At 37.7% G+C, this 23,253-nt stretch overlaps 2 protein-coding genes across 3 annotated transcripts in view; both read right to left on the bottom strand.

Annotated features, from left to right (window-relative positions):
• LOC308194588 (uncharacterized protein) overlaps window positions 1–17,692 on the bottom strand; it is a 124,664-nt gene extending 106,972 nt beyond the window's left edge. Inside the window, exon 1 of the mRNA XM_080590704.1 lies at window positions 1,735–17,692. The gene's annotated coding sequence lies outside the window, so the exon portion shown is untranslated. The remainder of the gene's footprint in view (window positions 1–1,734) is intronic.
• A 148-nt stretch (window positions 17,693–17,840) lies between these two features.
• Window positions 17,841–23,253, bottom strand: part of PAPSS1 (3'-phosphoadenosine 5'-phosphosulfate synthase 1) — a 44,196-nt gene continuing 38,783 nt past the window's right edge. For both annotated transcript variants that reach the window (XM_080590666.1, XM_080590667.1), the window contains one exon: window positions 17,841–18,539. In XM_080590666.1, coding sequence (XP_080446792.1) covers window positions 18,401–18,539 — 139 coding nt within the window. In that variant the 3' untranslated portion in view covers window positions 17,841–18,400. The remainder of the gene's footprint in view (window positions 18,540–23,253) is intronic.

Raw genomic sequence — 23,253 nt, 5'->3', positions numbered from 1 at the left:
CCTTCTCAGACCTTGATCTTGGGGTCAATGACAGTGCAGTCGTTGCAAGCACTGAAAGACTGGAAGAATTCAAAAAGTCTATAGTTTTGAAGATGGGACACCAAAAGTACTCAGCATTTATTTTTCATCACAGGATGTCTTATTAACATTGGATTTTTTTGTAAGCTCTTGACAGACTGCTTCCCAGTTAACTCAAATCACAGAAACACAAAATAGTTTGGGTTGGAAGGGACCTAAAAGACCATCCAGTTCCAACCCACTGCCATGGCAGGGACACCTCCCACTACACCATGTTGCCCCATCCAACCTGGCCTTAAACACCTCCAGGGATGGGGCAGCCACAGCTTCTCTGGGCAACCTGTTCCAGTGCCTCACTGCCCTCCGAGTGAAGAATTTCCTCCTAATATCTAATCTAAACCTACCCTCTTTTAGTTTAAAGCCATTACCTCTTGTCCTGTCACTGACTCCCTGACAGAGTCCCTCCCCTGCTTTCTTGTAGGATCTCTTTAGGTTGGCCTACACTGTTCTCATTTCAGCAGGCAATATGCAATGTATGCCAGCAACAGAACAGCCATAGAGATTTCTGTAACTCCTATCACTCTCAACAATTTGATGTAACAATAGCATGCCTTGTACCATAAAATTTTAAAATATCATCTTCAGGTGTTGATTTAAAAGCATGAATAGATATAGTATCCCATATACCCCGGATGGATATCCCAATATATCAAATAATAAAAAATAAAAAAAGAGGGATATTAAGTTAATGTACTTAAAAATTGTACCATAGCTTATTTAATTGCCATATAGATTTTTAACATCATTTTATGTAGAGTTTTTATATTTTTATATCTATCCTAATACTCTGTATTTCAAAGATGGCATAGAATATTCTAAATAAGCTCATGTTTTTCAGAATTAGCAGCATGTATGTACAACTGTAGCACTTCTGGGCAAGCATGCAGAACAGGATAGTTAATACTAATTCATGTGTGAGGAGACTATATGTAGGGAATGGTGTGATACTATATCCATTTGATGAGAATATCTGTGTGATTTTACATATATTTCATTTCTGGCCAGCTGATGATCAGCTGCCATTCTTTAAATGTCAGCCTTGTGACTGTGAATGCATGGGCTTGTATGCATGAATACAAATACATACAAGAGGCCTGAAACCATCTGAAAAATAATTGTCTTCAAGCTTGGGTGTATTTGGAGTGCAGTGTTTTTGCCCTTTTTTTTTTCTTTTTTTGTGTGTGTGTGTGTGCACATGCACACACTTTGGCCTGTTAGTAGCACCTACAGTGACAATCAAATCCATACTTCAGAACTCTCTTGGGAGTTTGATAAAGGACTCTGACTAAATATCAATTTTTTCAAAGCACAGTTATAGGTCAGCAATGCAAATACTTAAATTCCTTGTAAACAGTGTTTGCAATGCAAGAATGTATTGAACTCTTTGGTTTGATCAAACAGGAAAAGTATTGTGAGCATGCCAAGAACAGGAGATATTTTGCTCCCCACTTTTGTCTATTTTATACTGTTAAAACTCTTGGTGTAACAAGCAATAACATCATATGGGCACAGGAGAGTACGCTTTTTACACATTACAATGCTACCAGAGATAACAAGGTTATTTTGGTAGGGGCTGGTCTATGTGGTTAAAACAAGTCTGCTACTCCAAAAGAACACTTAACACAGGGTACTTCTTCTGAAAGAAAAGTAACTTACCATGAAGCAGGTGAGTTAAGAACTTGCAAACCAGCAATTTCCAGAGGGCAGCTTGCTCTATGTGTTAACATCCCTGCTTTCCACAACCAGCTTGCGAATCTGCACCATTGACCTCGGTGAGTGAATCATCTTTTTCTCCGGAAAACACTTTGTATACTACAAGTTGTCATGTAGCTGCAGTTCCACTTAAAAACATTAGTACCAATAATATATTAAGAGAGGAAGAATCACACTGTTTGATATAAAACACTGAAGGGTTTTTCTTTTTTCTTCCTTTTTTTTTTTCCTTTTCTTTCTTTTTACAACCACAATGAGGAATAATTTGCGATTTATGGGCAAGAATTTTCCAAAAATGAGAAGTTCCAACCCTCTCCCCAGCAACAAAAAACATAGCAATCAGGGCTGGCAGCTGGCATGCTAAATTCCAGCTGGGTATAATTAGAAATGCCTCACATGTGGGAGCTGAGGAATTAAATTTGCTTAGCAAAAATGCAGCAATTTTGCAAACACTTCTTTTCTAAGAGGTTTTAAAGTCCCGCACTACCACGGATCTTTATTTCCATCTTTATAAGCTACAAACTATTTTTTGTTAAAGGCTTGTACTAACATCCTGTTACAATAAAGGCTAATAGACTTAATTTTTTTTTTCTTTGCAACTGTATCTTTTTTTATAATTAGGTTTTGAAGAGTGCTAAACTAAAGGCACCTTCCATCTTCATATATTCCTTGATGAAATCAGTGTATGCCTCTCCTGGTCACTGTTCCTCCCACGGTGAAGTTCACCTGATATTCACAGCAAATGTTTACTGACACTAGTCACTGGCAGCCAGCAAAAACTGTAGGGGATCAGCTCTTTCCAACTCCAAGTCAAAGCAGTGGATTAGAACCACTTTGCACACATTATGCATTTCCCATTTGCCAGACAAAGGCGCAAGGGATAATTCCAGTTAATAATACACATATTTCCAACTTTTTAATATGCCATTACCAACACTGGTGGGTAAACAAAAATCTAAACTTAACAATAGTAAGCAGCAGTCTTTTGAAATAAATTACAAGACCTAAAATAGTTTAGGAGTTTAATTGTGAAACCGGAGTTCTCGCTAGAATTGCTCGCCTGCCAAGAGAATCACAGTACCCCAACTACGGCTGTTTATTATTTCCATGTTTCAAAAATTTTTCTGCAGTGAAGCCACAAAACCACCAGGCATTTACCCCTATTGGCTTTTCTGTAGTTCACAGATCCATCAAGTGATGTATTCAGGAAATACGTTGTTCCTCTTTTGACATCATTGGCCTACTTATGTTCCCCTCAGCCTTATAAGGGAGAAGAATTTGGTTACAGATGAATCCTTGTGCAAGTCACATTCCTTTGTCAGTGCAGTGTCAGAGCGCCATATGCAATCTGGGAACTTCTCATTCAGGACAAATTAGAGTACAGATGAATATATTCTGTAGAAGGGTCCTTCCTGCAGACCAACTGTACACGTCTGTACGGTCCCTCCTTTCACCTATAATATTTTACCTGGACATAACTACATCATGCCCAGTTTGGGCTGGAACAACTTTCAAAGTCATATGGCCTTTCTGCAAAAACAAGAGAAAGAAACCCTCACTTCTGTAGGTAATTTGTTCCAACTGGCAGTCATGCCCCCTACAAAATACAGCCCTGTATCTCATCTGAATTTCTTTGACTAGCTTTGAGACACTGGTCATTGCTGTTTTTCTCTTTAGATTGAGGAATAACTTTAACCTAACTATCACACTCCCGAAAATGATAATGAGCTTAAAGAAGTACATGCGAAATATATATGGCTATAGTGCTCAACTCTTCACCCAAATCATGCTAAATGTCACCCCATGGAGGGAATAGATGAGGTTAGGATATAGAAGAGTGTTAGGATTTAGCATAAAATTATAGGAGAAGAAGAAAAGGAAAAAAAAAAAGAAAAGAAGAAGATGAAGTTAGAGTGAGGAAAAAGAAGAGCTATGGGAGAAAGAAGAAATTGGAAACCTATAAGAGGCTGTGCTTTTTCTCCACCAAGGCAGGGCCACCTTCTTGGTAAGCTCTGTGCCTTCACCTTTTGGTGAGGAATACCTGGAAAAGCATTTTGCTAGCACTATTATGATCTATCAGCATTATTGCAGTAAGTGGATTTCTCAGCAGCAATTCCAAATCTGATATATCTGTCGCCTTACTAAACACGTTCAACTTTGTGAGAGTGTCTCAGAGAAAGCCCTTAGCAGGGCTCTGAAACAGGCAAATGCTGGACTCTGCTGAGTCCCCTTTAATGCGGCATCCCCCCACCTCTTCCTGTGGAAACATAAGGATGGCACCTGATGCTACCCTTTCCAGTCCTGTAGAACAGAATCACTCCCCTGCTTTTTCCTGCTGCTGCTCCTCGTTTATAACAATCAAGAACTGCACTAGCCATTAGAGTCTCACCGCAAATTAAGTTTCAATGTTTTTCTTACTACACCACCAGAAACCTTTTCAGCCTTCCTACCCTAAAGAATTTTCATTCTGTATTGGCCTTCCTACTGTCTGAACCATAGCCCTTAGGGAAAGTAAATGATGAAGTCCCTGGCCCACATGGAAACAAAACAAAACAAAACCAAAACACAAGCAGGGCCTCAATGAAGGTATAAAGAAAGTTTGCTGCTCATTCACTGAACTTGGTAACTATTAGTTATGAAACACTAAAACCTCTTAAAGAGTCACTTTCTGAAACACAATCTTGCATTTTGTCATTGCTCTTTGTATACGAGGGCAGATCAGCTTTATTTTTTTAAAAGGTAAAAATCTAACCTAGAGCTATGAACCAAATTACTACAGCTCAGTTTTGCATTACAGTAAGATCCACCTTCCAATGCTTATCTTTTAAGGTATATTTCATTTATTCTGAGAGACAAAACGAATGTCCTCTTTGATTCCAAAGCTCTCCATGAAGTTTCAAATACTTTGATACAATGGTCAATTAGAAGACAAACTCCAGGAATGGTGGAATGGTGTTAAAAAAAAAAAAAACAACAAAAAAAAACCACCACACCCTCCAAATCTCCAGTTCCCTTCCCTGTAATTTTTAGCAGTAGGAATAGAGTAACCATCTTCTAATCACTCCCATATTCTGTTGCCTTGAGCAGTACAGGTGACCAAAACACAGATGATATTTAGAGTTCATACATGCTTTCAGGGGTCACGTGTTTTGGGGTTGTTCCTTTCTTCTTCTTTCTAGTAACCTACAAGACTCCTGGCTATAAATTGTTCCTTCTAGCAACCACATGCCATGATTTTGCTGGCTATTTTTATTCATTAATACCAGCTGCTTCACAGTGCCTGGAGGTAACCGAAAAAATATGTATATATGTTTTAACCATATGGTAAAAGCTGATGAAGGATGGCCTTTTATGTAGGATAACCCATATACCGTGGTAAAATTCAGACTTATGCAAAAGACCAGGCAAAAAGGCCTGTTCTCCACTTGAACTCTCAAGGACCTGCATCACTGCAAGTTTCTGAGCCAAATCCAAATGCGCAAGTTTGCACTGCTCCCAAGAAGTCAGCAGAGGAACATCCATTTCCATCAGCGTGGACTTTCTGATCAAGCGCCTTACAAGCCTTACATTGACCTTCTGTACAGGGCTAGATTTTACTTTTGTGCTTGAAGATAGTGAAACACCATGCAGCTAAGCGAAAAGTTCCCTTCTGACCCCCACTGGTCACGATGCACTTCGGTTCCAAAAATATTCTGTTGCCATCATTGCTAAACAAATAAGGTTTTCTGAGATTATCCAGTTTCAGAGATTAACATATAGACAAAAAGTTAATAAAGGGATTAGATAGCTGCAAAAACTATGTATTCAAATAACATGCTCTAATCCTTTAAAGTAGTAAAATAAGATTAAGGACATTAAGTGCTAGCACTTAAACAAATACAAAAGACTACTTCAGCAAATACTTTTTTTTCCATGCACAAGAACAGGTTTCCTATCTGTTAAGCACAATAGTTTTAAACACAGAATCATTAGAACAAAATATATCAAAATAAAATGGGAAGTGGGGTTTGCAGAAGAGTATCAACAAAATATGGTGGAAAAGAGCCACTGATGGACTTATCCAGAAGAGTAATGTTAGTATCAAAAACTAAACTAATTCCAGGAAACTAAGTTGATTTCTTTTTCCAGAGGTGAGCTGCCAAATCAATTAATGGATTATTTTTAATTTGTTATATAGCAAAAGAACAGGGTTTTTGTTGCTGTTGTTTTTTGTGCTTTTTTTTTCTTCTTTTTAAAGACTGTGTACATTTGTGAATTTTCTTTCGCAGCAGTCTTTCATTTTTTTATTTACTGCTTCCTTCAGGTATGAAGCATTTTCTCATTAATATAGCCAGCACATTCTCTTGCTGAAGAGAAATGGACAATCAAGACCTGTGAAGTCTTGAGCATTCATTTATGCTGTAGCTCAATTTAAAAAATGGAAACAGAAAAATACGTTTGTATCTTCAGGGACATAGTCTTCAAGACTTGCCAATGGTTTAAATAGAAAAAAAATGTCTAAATGTTGAGTAAAATTGTATCTGTTTGGAAGGTTAATTTCCACAGAACTCCTCAGTGATATGGAGTAGAATTAATTTCTTAAAATGGCAACAAACTGAATTTCACCAAGTGATTAAAGGAAAGTTAACAGTGGACTCTTTCTCACTATGTTCTCTGTGAATATCTAGCTAATTAAAACCATGATTTTTCTATTCTATGTATTACAAGAGGAAAAAAAAGCAACAGCTTTGCTCAAATTTAGAACAGCCTTTGTGGAATCCTGAACAGCAATAAAATCTAATAGCAGCGAAAATCTCTTCATCTGTGGCTTAACAGGAAAACTTTTCATGGTGGTTGGTATTAACTACCCGTTCTTTGCTATTGTACATGTGCCATTAAAGTATTGCAAAGACACACAGAGTGTGCTTCTCTGAGCAGGGAGATTATTATGCTGAACTCCAAAAAGCTTATTTATGTGCTATGTGTTGACATTGGAAATATTACTACTCATTGACACAACAAAGAGCTCTTGTTAAAGACATTTCTCCAACTTCAGGTACCTAGAGGTACCTATTTATAAGGTCACATTAGTCAGCTAACACCTTTTCTTCCTATAAAGTCATCAAGAATACAAACCTCGCTCAGAGGGCAATTCCAAGCAGGGCTTGCATTCTGGATCACCACTTAGAGAAGTCAGTGCCTCTCTCTTCTTCTTTATTGATGACATGAAGATTTGGCTAGGTAACTTTTACAATTAAAGTAAGTAACCCGAAAGCGCTTAAAATAATATCCTGCATACTACCTAAACCTCAAAGAAACATTCAAAGCCTCGAAAAGATATTGTTTGCTCTTCCTCGTTGGTTTTCATACTACTGACTTTCAATATGCAAAGCTTGGCTGTGTGGCATATATCTTTTCCTAACTGGTAACAGAGGAAGAATGACAAAAGATCTGAAAAATCACATATTATTTCTGCCTAAGGCTATGCACCTGTCCTCTGCACAAAACAACCGCGCTAACCAACCTGAATAAGCTTATTAAGCAATATGGCATCCGGCTCATTCTTCCGTATCTGTGCTAGCCTGCAATCCCAACAAAGATAATCATGTGGCTTTGTCACTGAAGAAAACAGATGAAATTCAATGGAAACATATGTCGTGGTTAAGATACTTTCTCTGTTTTCACATCTCTCTCTGCATCTATGCATGTATTTATAAAAAAAAATACTTTATTATCTCTTGAATTTGAATATTAAAGAAAAATGTCCTTCACAAAGTCACCTCATTTTCAGATACTTTTTTTTTTACAAGCAGAGTTTTCAAAGTTATTTTATATTTCCCATGATCTGCTTCCCACTAAACATTTACACTACAGAACTAATTCTGCGAGAAAGAATCAGTAATTCACCTCCTGATCAGAAATTAGGATAAAACTCATCTAATAACACAATTTAATCATACTGAGTCCACTTTGCTCACCATCAGGCAACTTGTCCTGTGGAAACAGGCTAGCACTTCTGACGCACATTCCCCATAAATGGAAAAAAAAATCATCACAACATGAAAAATGAATGCAAATTCAGTTTGAAAAAAAAGTGCTTCTAAGATGGCTGAAGATATACATCAGCTTTTAATGTTAATTGAACTATTTAAGGCACACATAAAACTTAATTTTATTACTGATAAGGATAAGAATCTGCTAGGTATAAATCCAGAGAATCCAAAAATAAGAAAAGTGATAGAAGTCAGATGTGACAAATTGTTCTGAGGAGGGACGAAAAACCCAATCTAACAATAGAAAGAATATAATCTAATTTTATGCCCCTCATGCTCTGGTGAAAAAGAATTCCTCAAGATGAAACAGAGCTCTGTAAAGCTAGGTATCTCAGAAGCAAACAAATCAGTATGCAATTTTTTTTACTACTGAGTTACAGTGAGATAAAAATTAATCATTTAATTCATTATTTTCTTTATGGCAAAGATAGCCTGATGTCATTACACTAAATGTAGGCTTCCATCAGAAGGAACTAAACTGAAAACCGACAAACCAAACATCAGTGGCTGGCCATCTCTTTCTTAAAAAGAGAAAATGGGCAGCAGGAAGGACAGTGTTTCAGTTCAACTCAGATAAATACACTCCACAACTGTCTGCATAGAAGAAAGCTTAAATAAGCCTGTAATTAAATTCTATTCAGTTCCTGCTTTTTTATTTGGGCAAAAGATCAGAGCAAATGCAAATAAGTGTGTCACATATGAACAGCAGGACTGGCTGGTATTTAATTCTGAGGAAGACCATTACGGTCCTGCTTGTTCAGCAGAACTCTGCAAAGTGAAGCCTTTTACCCTTCCGCACAGATTTAAAGGCAACCTTCGTTCTTACCACATAGGACAGAAGGGGAGTAAAAAATCCCTCAGTAACCGCTGAAGTTTTCAGACAGTATTGCAATCAAGTCATTCTAGTATGCAAGCCTGTTCAGCAGCGTCAGGAAAAGATCAAGGTCCAACTCCTGCAGTGAAACTGTGCGATGCCTTATTTATTTATTTATTTATTTATTTATTTATTTATTTATTTATTTATTTATTTTGCCCACTTACGAAATGACTTTGCCAGGGACAAGATTCACCTCAGAACACAAGAGGGTATCTGCCAGCGCCGACTGCTGCAGAAAGAAGGCCCAAGCACAGCAGCCTGTTCTCACAGAAGCCTACAGAGCATTTTGCACTGGACCCATTAAATTAATCCCAGAGCACGTGCTATAAAGGCAAATATGTCATTATCCCATTGGGAATGACATCTAATTAGTGCAAGGTCAACTGGCCCCCAGAGAGGCTGTGACAGAGTACTTACATATGATAACTATCAATCTGCAGGATTCAGCTTTGTATTTTCACACTGGATTGCAAACACTTACTGTACCAGACAAGGGAAACTCTAAAACAAAGAAACTTACCACTTTCCAATTGAAGTTTCCTGTTCCTGCCCTCTCAAAGCTTAAAAGTTCTTTTAAAACAGATTTAGCAGCTCTTGGATAACTGAAATTCAGTTTTAAAGCAAGAAATCGTGATGCTCAGAATGAGCTTGGTTTTGCAGTTTTCATACAGTCAGCTCTTCAGCAAAGACCCCTGCATAAGATCAAAATTAGTGAAAACACTTAATTCCTGTAGTCTTTTCCGGTGCTGAAGTTTTAGTGTTCCCCAACCCCGAATAGTAATGTTCCTGCTTGAAGAACAACGGGCTTTTCTTTTGCTTTTTTTTTTTTCCAATGAAGCCTGTAACAAATATGACTTTCTGATAATTTCCCAATTTGTGCCATCAGCAGCATGGGTGTTGTTAGAACAGCTCTGTGAACATCCTGCAAAGGATGTGCTACCAGATGCAGCTCCAGTGTGTCACACTGCAAACAAGGAGGCTTTCCTCACAACCAGAAGTTAAAATTTTACCTTGAAATACAGCCTTTCTGACAGTTGTACTAAAAAAGTGGTATCTCATGGCTAAAAGAAAAAACCTCCTACAGATAATTCCACATCTCTAGTTCCAGATTTGGCACAAATTCTTTCAGCATCCTTGGCACTGACATTCCCACTTGGAGTTCCATAGATAGAAACATACAGAAGTGGAGCAGTCACAAGCAACTGCAACTATCTTTACCATCTCTTTGGCTACACCAAAAGAGCTGTTTCTCCCTGATGTGAAATCAGCTGATACTTCTGGAGTTGCAGCTGTTCCAGCCTTCTCAGCTCCAGTTAGGAAGCAAAGGTACACTGGGTCTGGCTGGGACAGAGTTAACTTTCCTATTTAGATTAACATTCCACCAGATAAACAAATGGCATTTGCCTTGGCTCCAACTCCATATCCATTGCACAAGAGAAGCAGTCCCAAATTTCAGGGTCTCAGTTCCTCTTTTGCTTCACTTCTTTGCTTCAGATGCTTGCCTTCTAAGGCTTGGGGGGCTTTGTTTGTTTGTTTGTTTTGAGCTGTTTTTGCTTTCCCTGGGTTCTCACCTGCATTTGTAGCAGTAAACAAACCCAGAGTGCCAGCACACACCATCATCTTTCTTGTAGGTGATGGGCGTAAAATGGAGTTTGGCCTGAACAGGAATACACAAGCCCCTCGGTAATCGCCTACTTCATTTATAAACCTTTTCAAAATTATTTCCCTTTAATTCTTGTTTCTTTGAATGCTTCTATACTTTATAATTTTATACAGATAAAATTAATGATAACTTATTAGCTGCTATACTAGAGCAATGGTTTTAAACTTGTGAGCTGCACTTCCCAGAAAAGCTCACAGGCTACTAAGGGAAACTCAGAAGACAACAAGATCATAGTCTGACTAATTCTTACTAAAATAACATCACCCATAAACTATAGTGGTTTACAAAGTGAAAAAGACTGTAGGACTGTATTATACTGGCCCTGACCAGAACTAGAAGCTCCGTTGCCACACAACACTCTCCAGCCCCTTCTCTCACAGTTTTCACAGCTGACTGATGAAAGCGTAAACTGCATGAGTTCCCTTGCAAACTGCGATGCTTTCCTTCTCACATTCAAGTCTAGAAGATTCTCAGCCTGAAACAAAAAGAGCATACTTTTATGAGAAACGGAAGAAAAGATACTTGAGTGGAATGTACTATGAGCACATATTTTATTAAAATTACACGCGGAGATCGAGCAGACGTTGAAAATTCCACAGAAACCATGAAATGGATAAAAAAATTATGCTGCATAGATTCCTCTTCCACGCTGGAATTCCTCGCAGCAGTGGTAGTCTCCCAGTGGAAATACACAGGCACAGATCTCTGGGTTTCAGTGGGCAGTCCTTCTTTGACTTGTATTAACCATTTTGAAAGCCACTGGCTAGAAATCTCCTACCTTATGCCTGTGCTATTACTTGGCTAGTCAAGTTTTAGTTTGTGGGTTGTTGTTTTTTTGTTGTTGTTGTTTGTTTTGTTTTTGCAAGCTGCATTGTCACATTTCAGAAAACAGTGACTTCTTTCCTACCACAATAAAAGATTGTGCATTCCAACATTCAGTCACGGATTAAATAGAGAAGAATTAGTGCGTACTCTGCAGATTCTTAATGCAACCAGATTTCTCCATAGCCAGCCAGATATTTCTTCAAGTTCACATTAGCTTAACTTTAATCCTTTTGAAATGTTTTCCAAAGGTAATTTCATAAAATCAATGCGGAAAGGCACCTACATCCTCAGCATTAGTTCCAAGATCTACAGACACATGTAGGATCATAATTGAATCAAGAGTGGATAAAGAGGCTCAACTTTCTTTCATCAGTTAGGTGTTTATGGGGAAAAACCTGAAATGAGGAGTTGTTTCAAGCTGTATGGTTTTTTTTTTTCACCTATGTAAAAGTAAATTTAAGGGAAAATATGAGATTTCTTGTTTGAAGTTGTCCATTGTAAGATGGGTCTAAGTAGGCCATTAGTTGCACTTCATTACCAATATTCAGCAAATCCTCAAACTGAAGACAATGCAACTGTTTGAAGCTCAGAAAACAAGTTGGTCCTCACCAAGAGACATCTTTATCTATGGAAATAGAAAGATCAGGAGTTTCATGTGGTTTTGTTTTATGTGTTGTTTTTTTTAAATACACTAAAAATGTGAAAAGGAAGCTGCCTATTTACCTCCAGAAAACAATTGACCAAAGAATGTTTATCTCTTTCTGTTCACCTTTCAGACAGAACATGCTGTTTTGAATTTCCATTTATATCCTGACAATGATTATAGAAAAGGCACAATATTCTTTTGAAAGAGTTACATGTTACAAGGTATAGTCTTTTATTATCAGTGCTTGAAGGATAATATCCTGGGATTGTCAACCACCAACTCATCATCTTTCCCAAATTACACTTTTCTCCAGCGTATCAAACGTTTCACAAGAAATCGTCACAACACAAAGGACAACCCTGAACCAAAAGTTTGTATGAACAGGAAGCCAGCTAGAGTAGTTTTAATAATTGATAAAAAACTGTGTACCCAAACTCTACATAAGTTGACCTTTATATGACTTTTTTTTTTTTTTTTTAATTTAACAGAGGGAAAAACATCTGAAGTACAGTAAGTAAAATAGCCAAGAATGTTTACAAAGAAAAACTATAAACCTGTAATATTCTTTAGAAAGCCATTTTGCTATGGAGCTCAGAAGCACGCCTTCAAAAATACAGTAAAATAGTAAAAATTATGAAGAGCCACCGTCATTCCGAGTGTCTAACTACCAAGTAAGGCAAACAGATTTACAGTTTTCAGGAAGAAGCAGTATTTTTCCCTGAAGAAATAATGAACAAAGGGGTTATAAATAACTGTCCCTAATGAAGAAGTGTCAATAATATTTAGCATTTTGCATTGTACTTTTGATGTTGACACTGATGGCACGTTTATTGCTCTGCTGTCACATAGCACGATAGGAAATTTTTGCTCACATAATTATAACACTGGTTCTTTCAGACTGTATCATAGTTTAAATATAAACTATAATAGTGGTAAACTGTTTCCTACTGGGAAGTTATGTATAAACATGACCTTGTCTCATGATTGTCTTTATTGTCCAGAAAAAAAATTAATCAAATGATCAAAATAATGCTTTTCATAGGTGGTAGAATATTGTGTTCATCAACTAGAAACAAAGCAGACCTTGATGACACATTATCAGTTCTGCAACCAACCTTCCACAGACTATCAGACTGTAGTTTTCCATTCCAGCAGGCAGCCCTTTTGAGCCCAATGTTTAAGGATCAAGGAGTCTCTTCTGCTTCCACTTAAGCCTTTGAGAAAGCTGTCAATGAAATCAAATTAATAGTATGAGAGCCTAAATTTTTTCTCTTTCTCTGAGTAGCACTCCTGAAATCAGGGAAACATTTCCAAGTTAGAGGAGTGGATTTGTCCTCCTGAAATGTCATGTTTGGTAACAAATCAAATGCAACAACACTGTTCAGAGAGTGTTAACATGTGGATACTGGTTTCTCTCTCTGTCTCATCATAATTATTGCAACAAACTTAACTATCAATCATTACAGAAATAATTGATTTAGTCCACAGAAATTTGGACAAACGCCATCTGGGTGGAAAGCCCGGAGAGCTGCAGGTGCTCAGGAAAACCTGAAAACTCACAGCCCAGACTGCAAGCCTTTTACTTGACATCGTAACTGCTGTTATGAGATGAAAATATGTGGATATGGCCAAAATGCTTATTCTTCTCATGAGGTGAAATTTAGACTGGTAAGTGTAGGACTCCAACAGAAGAAACAGCTCTGCTTGCAGAGGATAAAAGAAAGATGCAGGCACTATTTCCATTCCACTGAAGTTTATGCTGAAAAATATGTTGGTTTTTTTTTTCTCCTTTTATACACAGACAGGTAGCATTCTGTCTACAGTCATACTTCAAAGTGTTGTGTAGTGGATTTTAACATGAAGGTTGGGTGACAGTCCTTATACCGAATCCAAGGCTCCTCGAGTTTTATGACATATTAAAATCTCTGCATTCTGTTTTAAGTTGGAGCCATTTATTGTCTAAGAATTCCAGATGTGGTTTTAAAGCACTGTTTTCTAGCTTTCAGTGTAGTTGCCTTCCCCCTTCAACTTCAAAATGATATCAAGATGAGGTTTCTAGGGCAAACAGTTCTGGAAATGTTGAAGGCATGACTCTGGCTCATGCACATATACACCCTCCCATAAAGAAAAAAGTGATTTTAATAAAAACTAAATAATGAAAAGGGATACAGGTAAAAAATTCTCCAATATCACAAGAGCAGACACAGAGCTTGCAGGAGACACAAAGAAAACCCCTCAATGGACACTTCAAAAGACCACTAAAAATCGAGCTATATTCATAATCAAAAAACTTTTCATGAAAGGAGACGGCAAATTTAAAAGAGGCCCTGCTACTCCAGCCCTCAGGCTTTCTTCAAGGTAAAACAATACAACTGAGCAGAAACCTGAGCACTGACTTCCTTTAAATCACATGTTTACCCAACACCTGCTTCGCTGTTGGCAGGGAACTCCCATATCCAATAAACTGGACATGGAAAGCTTTACAGTTACCCTTGGCAACCTAGCTTATCAGGTCCAGCTTGCAGCATTAAACATGAAAAAAACAGAACTAGCAGCGCTCTCTTTCACAGCAGCTAAATTAAGAGTTTTGAGTTTTAAGTTTCTGAGACCAATTCATAAACCAGAAAAAAAAACACTAATTCTGAGCTATCAGTTGCATTCATTGAAATGTCAATTCAGCCAACTCTCTCCAGCCTGAAGTTCCTATTTTTTTATGGTTAGCGGTGAAAAATTCTGCATCAGGTTTGAGGACTAGAATACCTTTCCTACACACCCCTGACTAGTGTTCAGGTACCACCGTAAATCCCATTCCTGTAGATGAACAGACATCCCTGCAAAGTTACACAAAAAAGTCACTTTCCATCTCAATTTTTCTTGTGAATTCTCCTACATAAGAGAAGGAATAGCTTTTCCTTTCCCTGCTGTTGGAGATGGTGCCATAGACGCAGTAAAATTCTCTTCTGACTCACAGGAAAGCTAATTTATAACAGAGATGAGAGCTTCTTTCTGTGTTCCTACAGTGCACAGCACAAAAGCTTAAAGGTTCATGACTGGAGATGACAAGGGATGCCATGTGTGTAAATACAGTAACAGACACACACATATACTTGCCTTTGAAGCTGCCAGCTTTTACTGGGAAAGGGAGTAAAATACTGATTATAATATACTGATTAGCACCTTTAATCCATCAGGAAGGGAAAGCATCTGGACTACTTTGTTAGTATTTTGTCAGGATGCCCAAAGTAATTTTTATTGCTTTTGTAGCATGGAAAGGCAGTAAGTTTAACCCTCTGTGTGACCCACATGTGGAACTTCTTGAAATTAAGGGAATACGAAATGCAAAGGAGGTCCAAACTCAAGCCACTTACAGTACCGTCTACACAGTCCACAGTAGCCCTGTTCTATTTCCACCACCACCACGCCAAGACATCCACTCATATCCTCCCCCTGCAGACTTCTACTGAATTATTCCAGATGGAGAAGCTTGCTTATCTCCAAACTGTGTCTAAAAAAAATTGTGACCTATTCTACACGTTCCATTTTGTGTGTCTAATGCATTACTGAGTTGTTAGTGTTTAGATCCCCTACTGAAAGGAACAAAATCAGGTAAAAGTCAGCACCCTTAGCAGATATCCAGTATTTTTCCATTGTGACCCTCAGATCCTTACTTGAAAAGTCATCCCAAGTATTCACGTTAGTTGAACACAGGCATATGGGATCTCACATAGGAAAACAGAATTCTCAGCTGTGTGGTTCTTTACAAAAAAAAATATTTTTGCCTTTTTCTCAAGTTGCTCATATGTACTGCAGGAATCAAAAACATCTGGAATTCATCAGTTCACCTAGGACAGGTAGTAATTTTCTAGCATTTATTTAACTCCAAGGATTAGGGTTTGGTAATCTCCAACTACCTCATTAATCCATCTCTTTTGGAAAACTGGGTCCAGACTGTCCTTGCATCAGCCATATGGATGGGTGTTATTGCTTTCGTATCTCACACGCCCAATACATCAAAATGATCAGTTAGAAGTGAGCAATCATCCTGGGACCATACAAAAAGCAATGGATAATATCCATAAATTATCCTGTGTGAGAGCAGCAGGTAAAGAACCACTTGTAATGTATACCAATGCAGAGGCAGAAAGTGGGAGGGAAGGGGAACATTTTGGAAACATTTCTGGAGTAGCTTTTTCGTGTAAAATACAACTTCCTTACAGAAGACACTAACAGGAGAGGAAAAATTAGAATTCTACAATGAAAACATTCATGATATGGGAAAACTGCTGTTGTACAGAGCACATTCTGCCCACAAATTGACCAGATGCTCTTGTTCTTTGTCAGGAAATTCCCCTGGGAATGCTGTAGAATAAATAATAAGTTAGAATAAACCTGAAGGCTTCTTTAATACCAAGCATTGCAAGGAATACTTTCTAGAAGCACTATAACAACAGAGCCTCAGCATCAAAAGAGTTAAGTATGAAAACTAGATCTGCTTTTTATCACTGTATTAATTTGTTTGCAGACATTCCTGCTTCTAAATTAACTTTACAGAATGACTCAACATTCGTGCTTACCACTCCACATATTGTCCAGACTTCATATAGCACAAGCAGCACTTATAAAACATCTACTTCTGCACACTTCCACCCATGTTTGCCATTCTGCCAAAACATTTTTTGTATCTTTCATCCTAATTACTTTAAGAATCAAACCTGACAGCAAAGAGTCTCAACTCCAACTTTCAACAGCAAATCACTTCTGACCAGCTGATAATTCTTGTCCACCTTCATAGTTAAGCTTGAAATTTTGCACGTACACCTGCATAGACAGGAAGTGACTTCTGCTTCTGGATTCTGCATGTCCTATATATTGATGCAATCTAAAAAGAAAGCCAAATTTGAAGAAAATCTGTTCAGCGATTCTAGAGGAGTAAGCTTTACACTACAAAAACAGTTTCAATTGTCATGGTTCACTGGTGAACATGCCTCTTGTCTTTTCACAACTCCGTCTTACTTTCTTGCCTCTTACAGACATATAAATCCCAGTAGAAGTTACTCTCTGTGTCTCTTCAAATAGAGGAGGAAAAGAGAAGGAAGTCATTCTCAAAGCATTTGTCTTAAATATTACTGTGAACAAGTAAACAAAGACTGCAAGCAGTGTTCATCCCATTCATCATACAGGTCCCTTCATCACAGCCTCCCACCATCCAAAAAAAAAATCTAGTTGAACATGCCTCATCCAGGCTCTGTAGCAGGCCAGTTTCCTCACTCTGAAAAATATTTTGACCTGTTTTGTCCTTTGTATACCTCTTAACAACAGAAAAATAAGTTTCTATGAGAAGGATATGGGAAGTTCCTAGTGAAAAGGCTAAGAACAGTTATGACTGTTCCACTGATTACCTGCAAATACTTGAAAAGATCCCACTGTGTACTTAGATCCCATTACTGTGTAAAGATCCCATTACTGTGTACTTAGAGAAGTATTTTACTTTTTATTTTTCATGTTTTTCTTCAGCAGTTAATGTTTCACATACTGAATTAACCACCTTCAGGATTTTTGAGGAATCCTAGTAGAAGCAAATATGCCTTGTCTGTCAAGGAAGACAACGACGTTACCCTTATGTTGCCATTGGAGACATTGAAAAACAGATACTTAACCTTCAGGACTAAGCATTTCTACCACAGGAACTGCAAAGATCTAAAGACTTCAGTTTTTCTTGCGATAATTCTTAAACATGAATTTGAGGTCAGTGTGCCATAAATTTTTTTTTTCTTTAAGTTGAAGTAAGATGAATGACTGTATCTGGAACCAAACACTGGCAAGTGAAATCAAACGGGATAAAACATTCCCTATTGACACCTAAGGCAACAAGCACATAAAAATATGGATTAGTTATCAATTAAAAGAGTAAAGCGTTTTTCTTTTTACTCATTACTTGGTCATCTTTACAGCTCCACAGCAGAAGGAAACTATTGGATAACTCAATGAACTCCAAAACTAAACAAAGAAAGCAAAAAAGTTTAATTATGCTGCATAAAGAACTCTGCTTTTTAATTACAAATACTGAAAAATTAATGTTAAAAGCTTCTGGAGAATAATAGAGTACACTTTTACAGTAATTTTAAAACTGTTACTTTTTCCATTTCTTGAGCACCTATCCATAGTTAAGGGTCTAATTATTACATTTTCTCCTACAAACTACTAAAAACAGAAAATATCCATCAGTTTAAATAACATGAAAAAAGCTGCATCTATTTAACAGCTGCAGAATTCATAGGACAGAGGCAGTAAAATATATAAAAAAAGGACAAGAATTAAAAATCCTACTGCAAGAATATTAACTGTAATAAAAGAAGACATTAAAACCAGCAGCTAGTTAGGTGCCAGGACATAATAGAACCCATAAGGACAGGCAAAGAATGATGCTAAGTTAGGGAGAAAGAGTCTGTTTTCAGAGAAGAACTTCCTGACCGACACCACAACAAAGTAACATGAACGGTGACTGTGTGGTCCCCTTCTTGTAAATAAATCAGGCGTCAAACGTTGATCTGCGGTTCATAAGAGGCCTAAGCCTTCTCCAAGGATTTGTAGTATTCTGTCAGCACAGTCCAAGCCTTAGGAGCCATGAAGCCTTCCGGTGGGTTTTGTCCTTCTCGAGCCAGCTTGCGCATGCGGGTCCCTGATATAAAATCAAAGTCTTCGTGGCTGAGAGGATAGGGGTGGGAGTAAGGGTAGAGAGGGAGAGGAACAGGTAGGGGGAGAAAAAAATATATATTTAAAAAGAATGCAAAGTTGCTCACAATTCTTCTGCTTTTTTGATAATTTAATGAAAGTTCTTCTCGGAAGTATAATCTGACAGTAATCGTTATTTCCAGACATTTGTCCATCAATGCCAGTACATCTTTACGCACCCTCTACAACATCGAGCTTAGGTAACTCCTGAGGTTTAGCAGCTTGGTCCAACTCATCTTCTGGGAGTTGAATCGAGTCTGTGCCTTCATCTAGCCTGGCTTTCTCTCTCTATGAGGAACTCTGCTGAGAGACAACTCTCTCCTCCACCTCCTGTCTCAGTTCTCTGTCAACAACAGCCGCCATCCTATTCTGTACCCTCATCCTCTCTGCCCCAGCAGCAGTCCAGCACCACATGCTGGTAGAAGGTAGCCGTTGCAGTACTAGTTAAAGAAGATCATTTCAGTGCACTAGAGAATGGAAGAACAACATGGCAGAAAATCTCATAATGAAGGACAATTTGCAGAACAAAAAGTAAAAGCCTTGGAGGCAGGCTCCATAGCTTTTGCAGTTGGGCCACTGCAAGCCACTCTGCATGCACTTACATATACATATATATATATGTGCATTTGAGTACTCGTGGCACGTACAGTTCAAAATAAAGAAAAAAGCATAACCTCAACTGGAAGCATAATAAAAATACCTTTCCATAAAGATGTTTTTCCTTAAAAAAAAATAAAAATTAATCTGGACAGATTTACAAATGAACCCAGATCAGGATTACTGATCATCATTAACATGACAATCTAAATTAAAATCAACTTCTCAGGTAAGTGGTGATAAGCAGCAAAAGTTCCAGTCAAGTTCAACTCCTACTCCTCACAACAGTGAAACAGTAAAACCAAGACAAGAATGCCACAATTCTACCAAGTGTTCCAAAGAAAAATGATTTATTCTTAAATTAAATATGGCAATTTTACTTACGCCATTTGTTCAATTTGCAACATGTATTCATTACTCATTCTTTACTTGTCTGTTTGAAATAAAAGCCAAGTATTGATCTCAGATGCACATGCCTTAGACAGAAACAAGAGCCAAGTGTGTGCATCAGAGGGCAGAACTTGGCTCTAAGTGCTGAGCTATGCTCAGTAGGGTATGGAAGTTAGCAAGATGCAGAAAGCATTCCACAGTTCCCTTTCACAAAACCACTAACCCCATAACTTTTTGATTTGGATTGTATGCATCTACACAGCAGCAATGCCATACGTGCTCTTTTCTTATTGCTCTTAATTCAGAGAGCAATCTCTGAATTAGGTTCTTGAAGTGCAACAACAAGGCAAAAAACCCTACTGTGCTTCAATTTTGCAAAATATAAATTACACAAAAATGAAAACTTTAAGCTGATGCAAGCCCATCAGAGAAAGAATAATGTCACCACCATTAAGAACCTGTAAATTTTGTTCCTTGGTACAGAGATGCCCAATACTCACTAACACTGCTCGAAGTTATCTTGAGTTCTTTAGGAACTATTTCTACAAAACCTGTGTGGTGAAATGAGAAGCCTGGTTAATATTCTAGAAAAAAATAATTAAGTCTTCAGATGACTGGGAACATAAGAGTAAAGCAAGTGCTATAAAGTTTCTCCATGCTTTCTGCAACACCAAACTCCAAACACCAAGAATACATTGTCTGTTTTATTCCCTCCTTGCCTGTTAAGATTTCAGAACGACTCAAATTCCTCCATGGCCTACAAGTGAAATAACGGTACCAAGGCAATAAATTTACATGCACCACAGAAGTTTGCTTCAATAAGGACCCCATTTCCTTCATCTTCCTCTTACCCCTAGTTGTGGCTGTGCAAGAAGCAGCTGTAAGAATCAGAGATAGAGAACCACCCAAAAAAGAAAAATCCACTACGAAAATCTAGATAAGCCTTAGAAAAAGGACAGGAAAACATTAATAAGGGTCATTTAAGAAACATACTACATTCAGGATATAAAAATATTTCTTAAGTAGTCATTTTCAATCATTTCTAAAGTACAGAAGTACTAAGTGACACCTTCCCAAACTTCTGTTAAATAGGATTTACTTTTAAAAATTATATTAATTAGTAATCCCTAAACTGATTCACATGGAGCTTTGGCAATACACACTGTCCATTGAAATGGTCCAGTAATTTTTGCCTTTTTTTGTAAATTCCTTCCTTTTCAATTTTCTGTTCAAGTTTCCAGCTTAATTTCCACCGTATTTAGGTGTTATTAAGATAACACCTAAATACTGCCTTCACCAATGGCAAAAATAAATCTCTTGAGTATCAGAAAGTGCTATGTCTACTATGTAGAAATGCTGTAGTGTGATATGAAACACAAGCACTTTGAAACAAAATGTGACTATGAGTAACTTACTTCTTAACAAAAGAAAACAAAATGAAGAGTCCAATAATTCTGTCCGGTGAGGTTTGAGGAAACTGGGAGCTTCTCAGCATAAAATGGACTTGAGCAGAACAGGAAGTGTGTGGGGGGAAATGTCTGACCATCAAAACTGTTATGGAATTAAAAGCAACAGCCATTCCATTCTCAAGTGAAATTTAGAATGAATCTCAGTGAAAATCAACTCAACCTTTTTTTGAGCATGGGATTTAAGTGCCTTTCAGATTTGTATTCAATAGCTGCTGGAAGTAGCTTTCTTTGAGCCACACTGTAAACAAGTAAATGCCTGTAAAAATGATTTCACTTTTTACTATCAATCAAGTTTGACTAGTATTGATGTAATATTTGGTGCCTACACAAGTAAAAGCTTTCTCAAAGCTTCATTATGAGCTTAAACGCTAAGAGCAGTGCTCGAGGCTAAGATTTCAAGCTCGTAGTTCTTATGACAAAACAAGCAAGCTATCTATCACCAGTTTGCACGTAGGAAACAACTGCATGTAGGTGCCCACAGTCCTATAGGAAACCTGTAGGTTCTCGACTCTGCTGCGTCTTCAAGGTGTCCATAGAGTACTTTAAAACAGTAACCGAAGGGAAAAAAAAAAACTCTCCTCTTCAGCAATTATTCCCTACAGGTTTAAAGGTTTACTCAAAGTATAGTGCACTTTATACAGCTGATTTTCGCTTATCATTTATTGGGAAAAAGTCTCTTCCCAATAAGTGTTCTTTATACTACCTCTGTACCAGCTATTCCAGCCAGATGGAGTACAAACACATTGATTCTTGGGAATCCTAACCTTTTCCTAGGGTATCTGGCACTGTGCAAATGACCTTCCTGAAATTCCCATTCCCTGCAGAGGGCAATGTCTCTAGTGGCAATCTGAGGGTCTTAAGAAATTACTCTTAAAATCAAGACTGACGACAACAGTAAAGACCCATGCACTCACAGTTTCACTTATTCATTAAAAAAGTTTTTCTGGAAGCAAACATATAGAAATAGAGCAATAACATGACTTCGCTCTGTTGGGACTTCAAAACACGTTCTACTCAGCTGGCAAACTTTCAGATCCAATTACTTCCTAAGACAATTCACAGACCTCTTTATCTCAGGTTGTCTTTTAACACTTCCCCTTTTCCACCTTCTTATGCCCTGAACATAATCTGTCAGGAGGTGAAATCCAACCTTATAATGCTTCTCAGGAGGATTTCTACTGGATTGAAATTTGCCTTTGCAGTATCAAGTCGTGACCTACACTAGAACTTCAACAGGGACAGAGCACTGTTCCCTACAGTGTTAGCCTCTGTCATGTCAGTCTACATTAATGTCTTGGGAACACCCTGTCATTCTGAGTGAACCAGCTAGTATCCACTAGGTTCAAAACCGAACCAGTTATGAAAAAACTCTGCGGGAAAGCAAAACATAACCTATGCGCTTAATATCATCGTAAGCAAAGCAAATCCTTTCCTTGCCTTTCTGACTGGCAGAAGGGTTCAGGTATTTTGAGCTGCTGTGGTGCTTTAATGTATCCTAAATGATATACTAATGTTAACTGGGAAACAATATTTCACGTAACTAAATTAAGGCGTACAATCAAGTGTGCCTATTTCAACCTCTTGCTGCCACTTTAAAATCAGACATCACATCAAACAAGTTCGGAACAGTACGTACTTGCCTGAAACTGCTACCTGTAAGTATGACTTGATAGTATACAAGCAGCTGTGACAACCGTATTTCATAGTTTATTCCCAGGACTTTTAAAGTCAAAATCATCACTACTCTTCAGATACCCATGCTTCATTCGCATTTTACAGAAAGCATGAACAGCCTGCTACGCTAACCTTACTTATGGGTTCCTTTTAGCTGAAGTGATCTCATTGGTTTTCTTCAAGGATGAAAAAAAAAAAAAGCTATTTTTTCCAGACACTGCAGGGAGGTTTTTCTTTTTTTTTTTAATTATTTTTTGGCTGTATGTGTGTTGGGTATTTTGTTGGGTTTTGTGTTGAATTGTCAGACTAATTTCCTTTCTTAATTTTTCTCCTCAGCAGCAGTCTGTGGCTGCATTTTTAGGACTGATCTTCAGCAAAGAATTAGGAATCGTTGCTCACCCAAACAACTATTAAGCCACCAATCCCAAATTACACTTGTTTGTGGTAACTGAGAGGCCTTTTTGGCTGAAGAAACATACCAACTTTTTCTGAACAGATTTCAGCATTAGGTATTTGTTTATGGGGTTTTTGTTTTTAATTTTTACACTTCGGTCTGA

The sequence above is a fragment of the Anser brachyrhynchus genome (assembly GCF_964034855.1).
Source record: "Anser brachyrhynchus genome assembly, chromosome: 4".
NCBI classification, from domain to species: domain Eukaryota; kingdom Metazoa; phylum Chordata; class Aves; order Anseriformes; family Anatidae; genus Anser; species Anser brachyrhynchus.
Note: the sequence above shows the minus strand (reverse complement) of the source record. Positions and strands in the feature narration are given on the sequence as shown.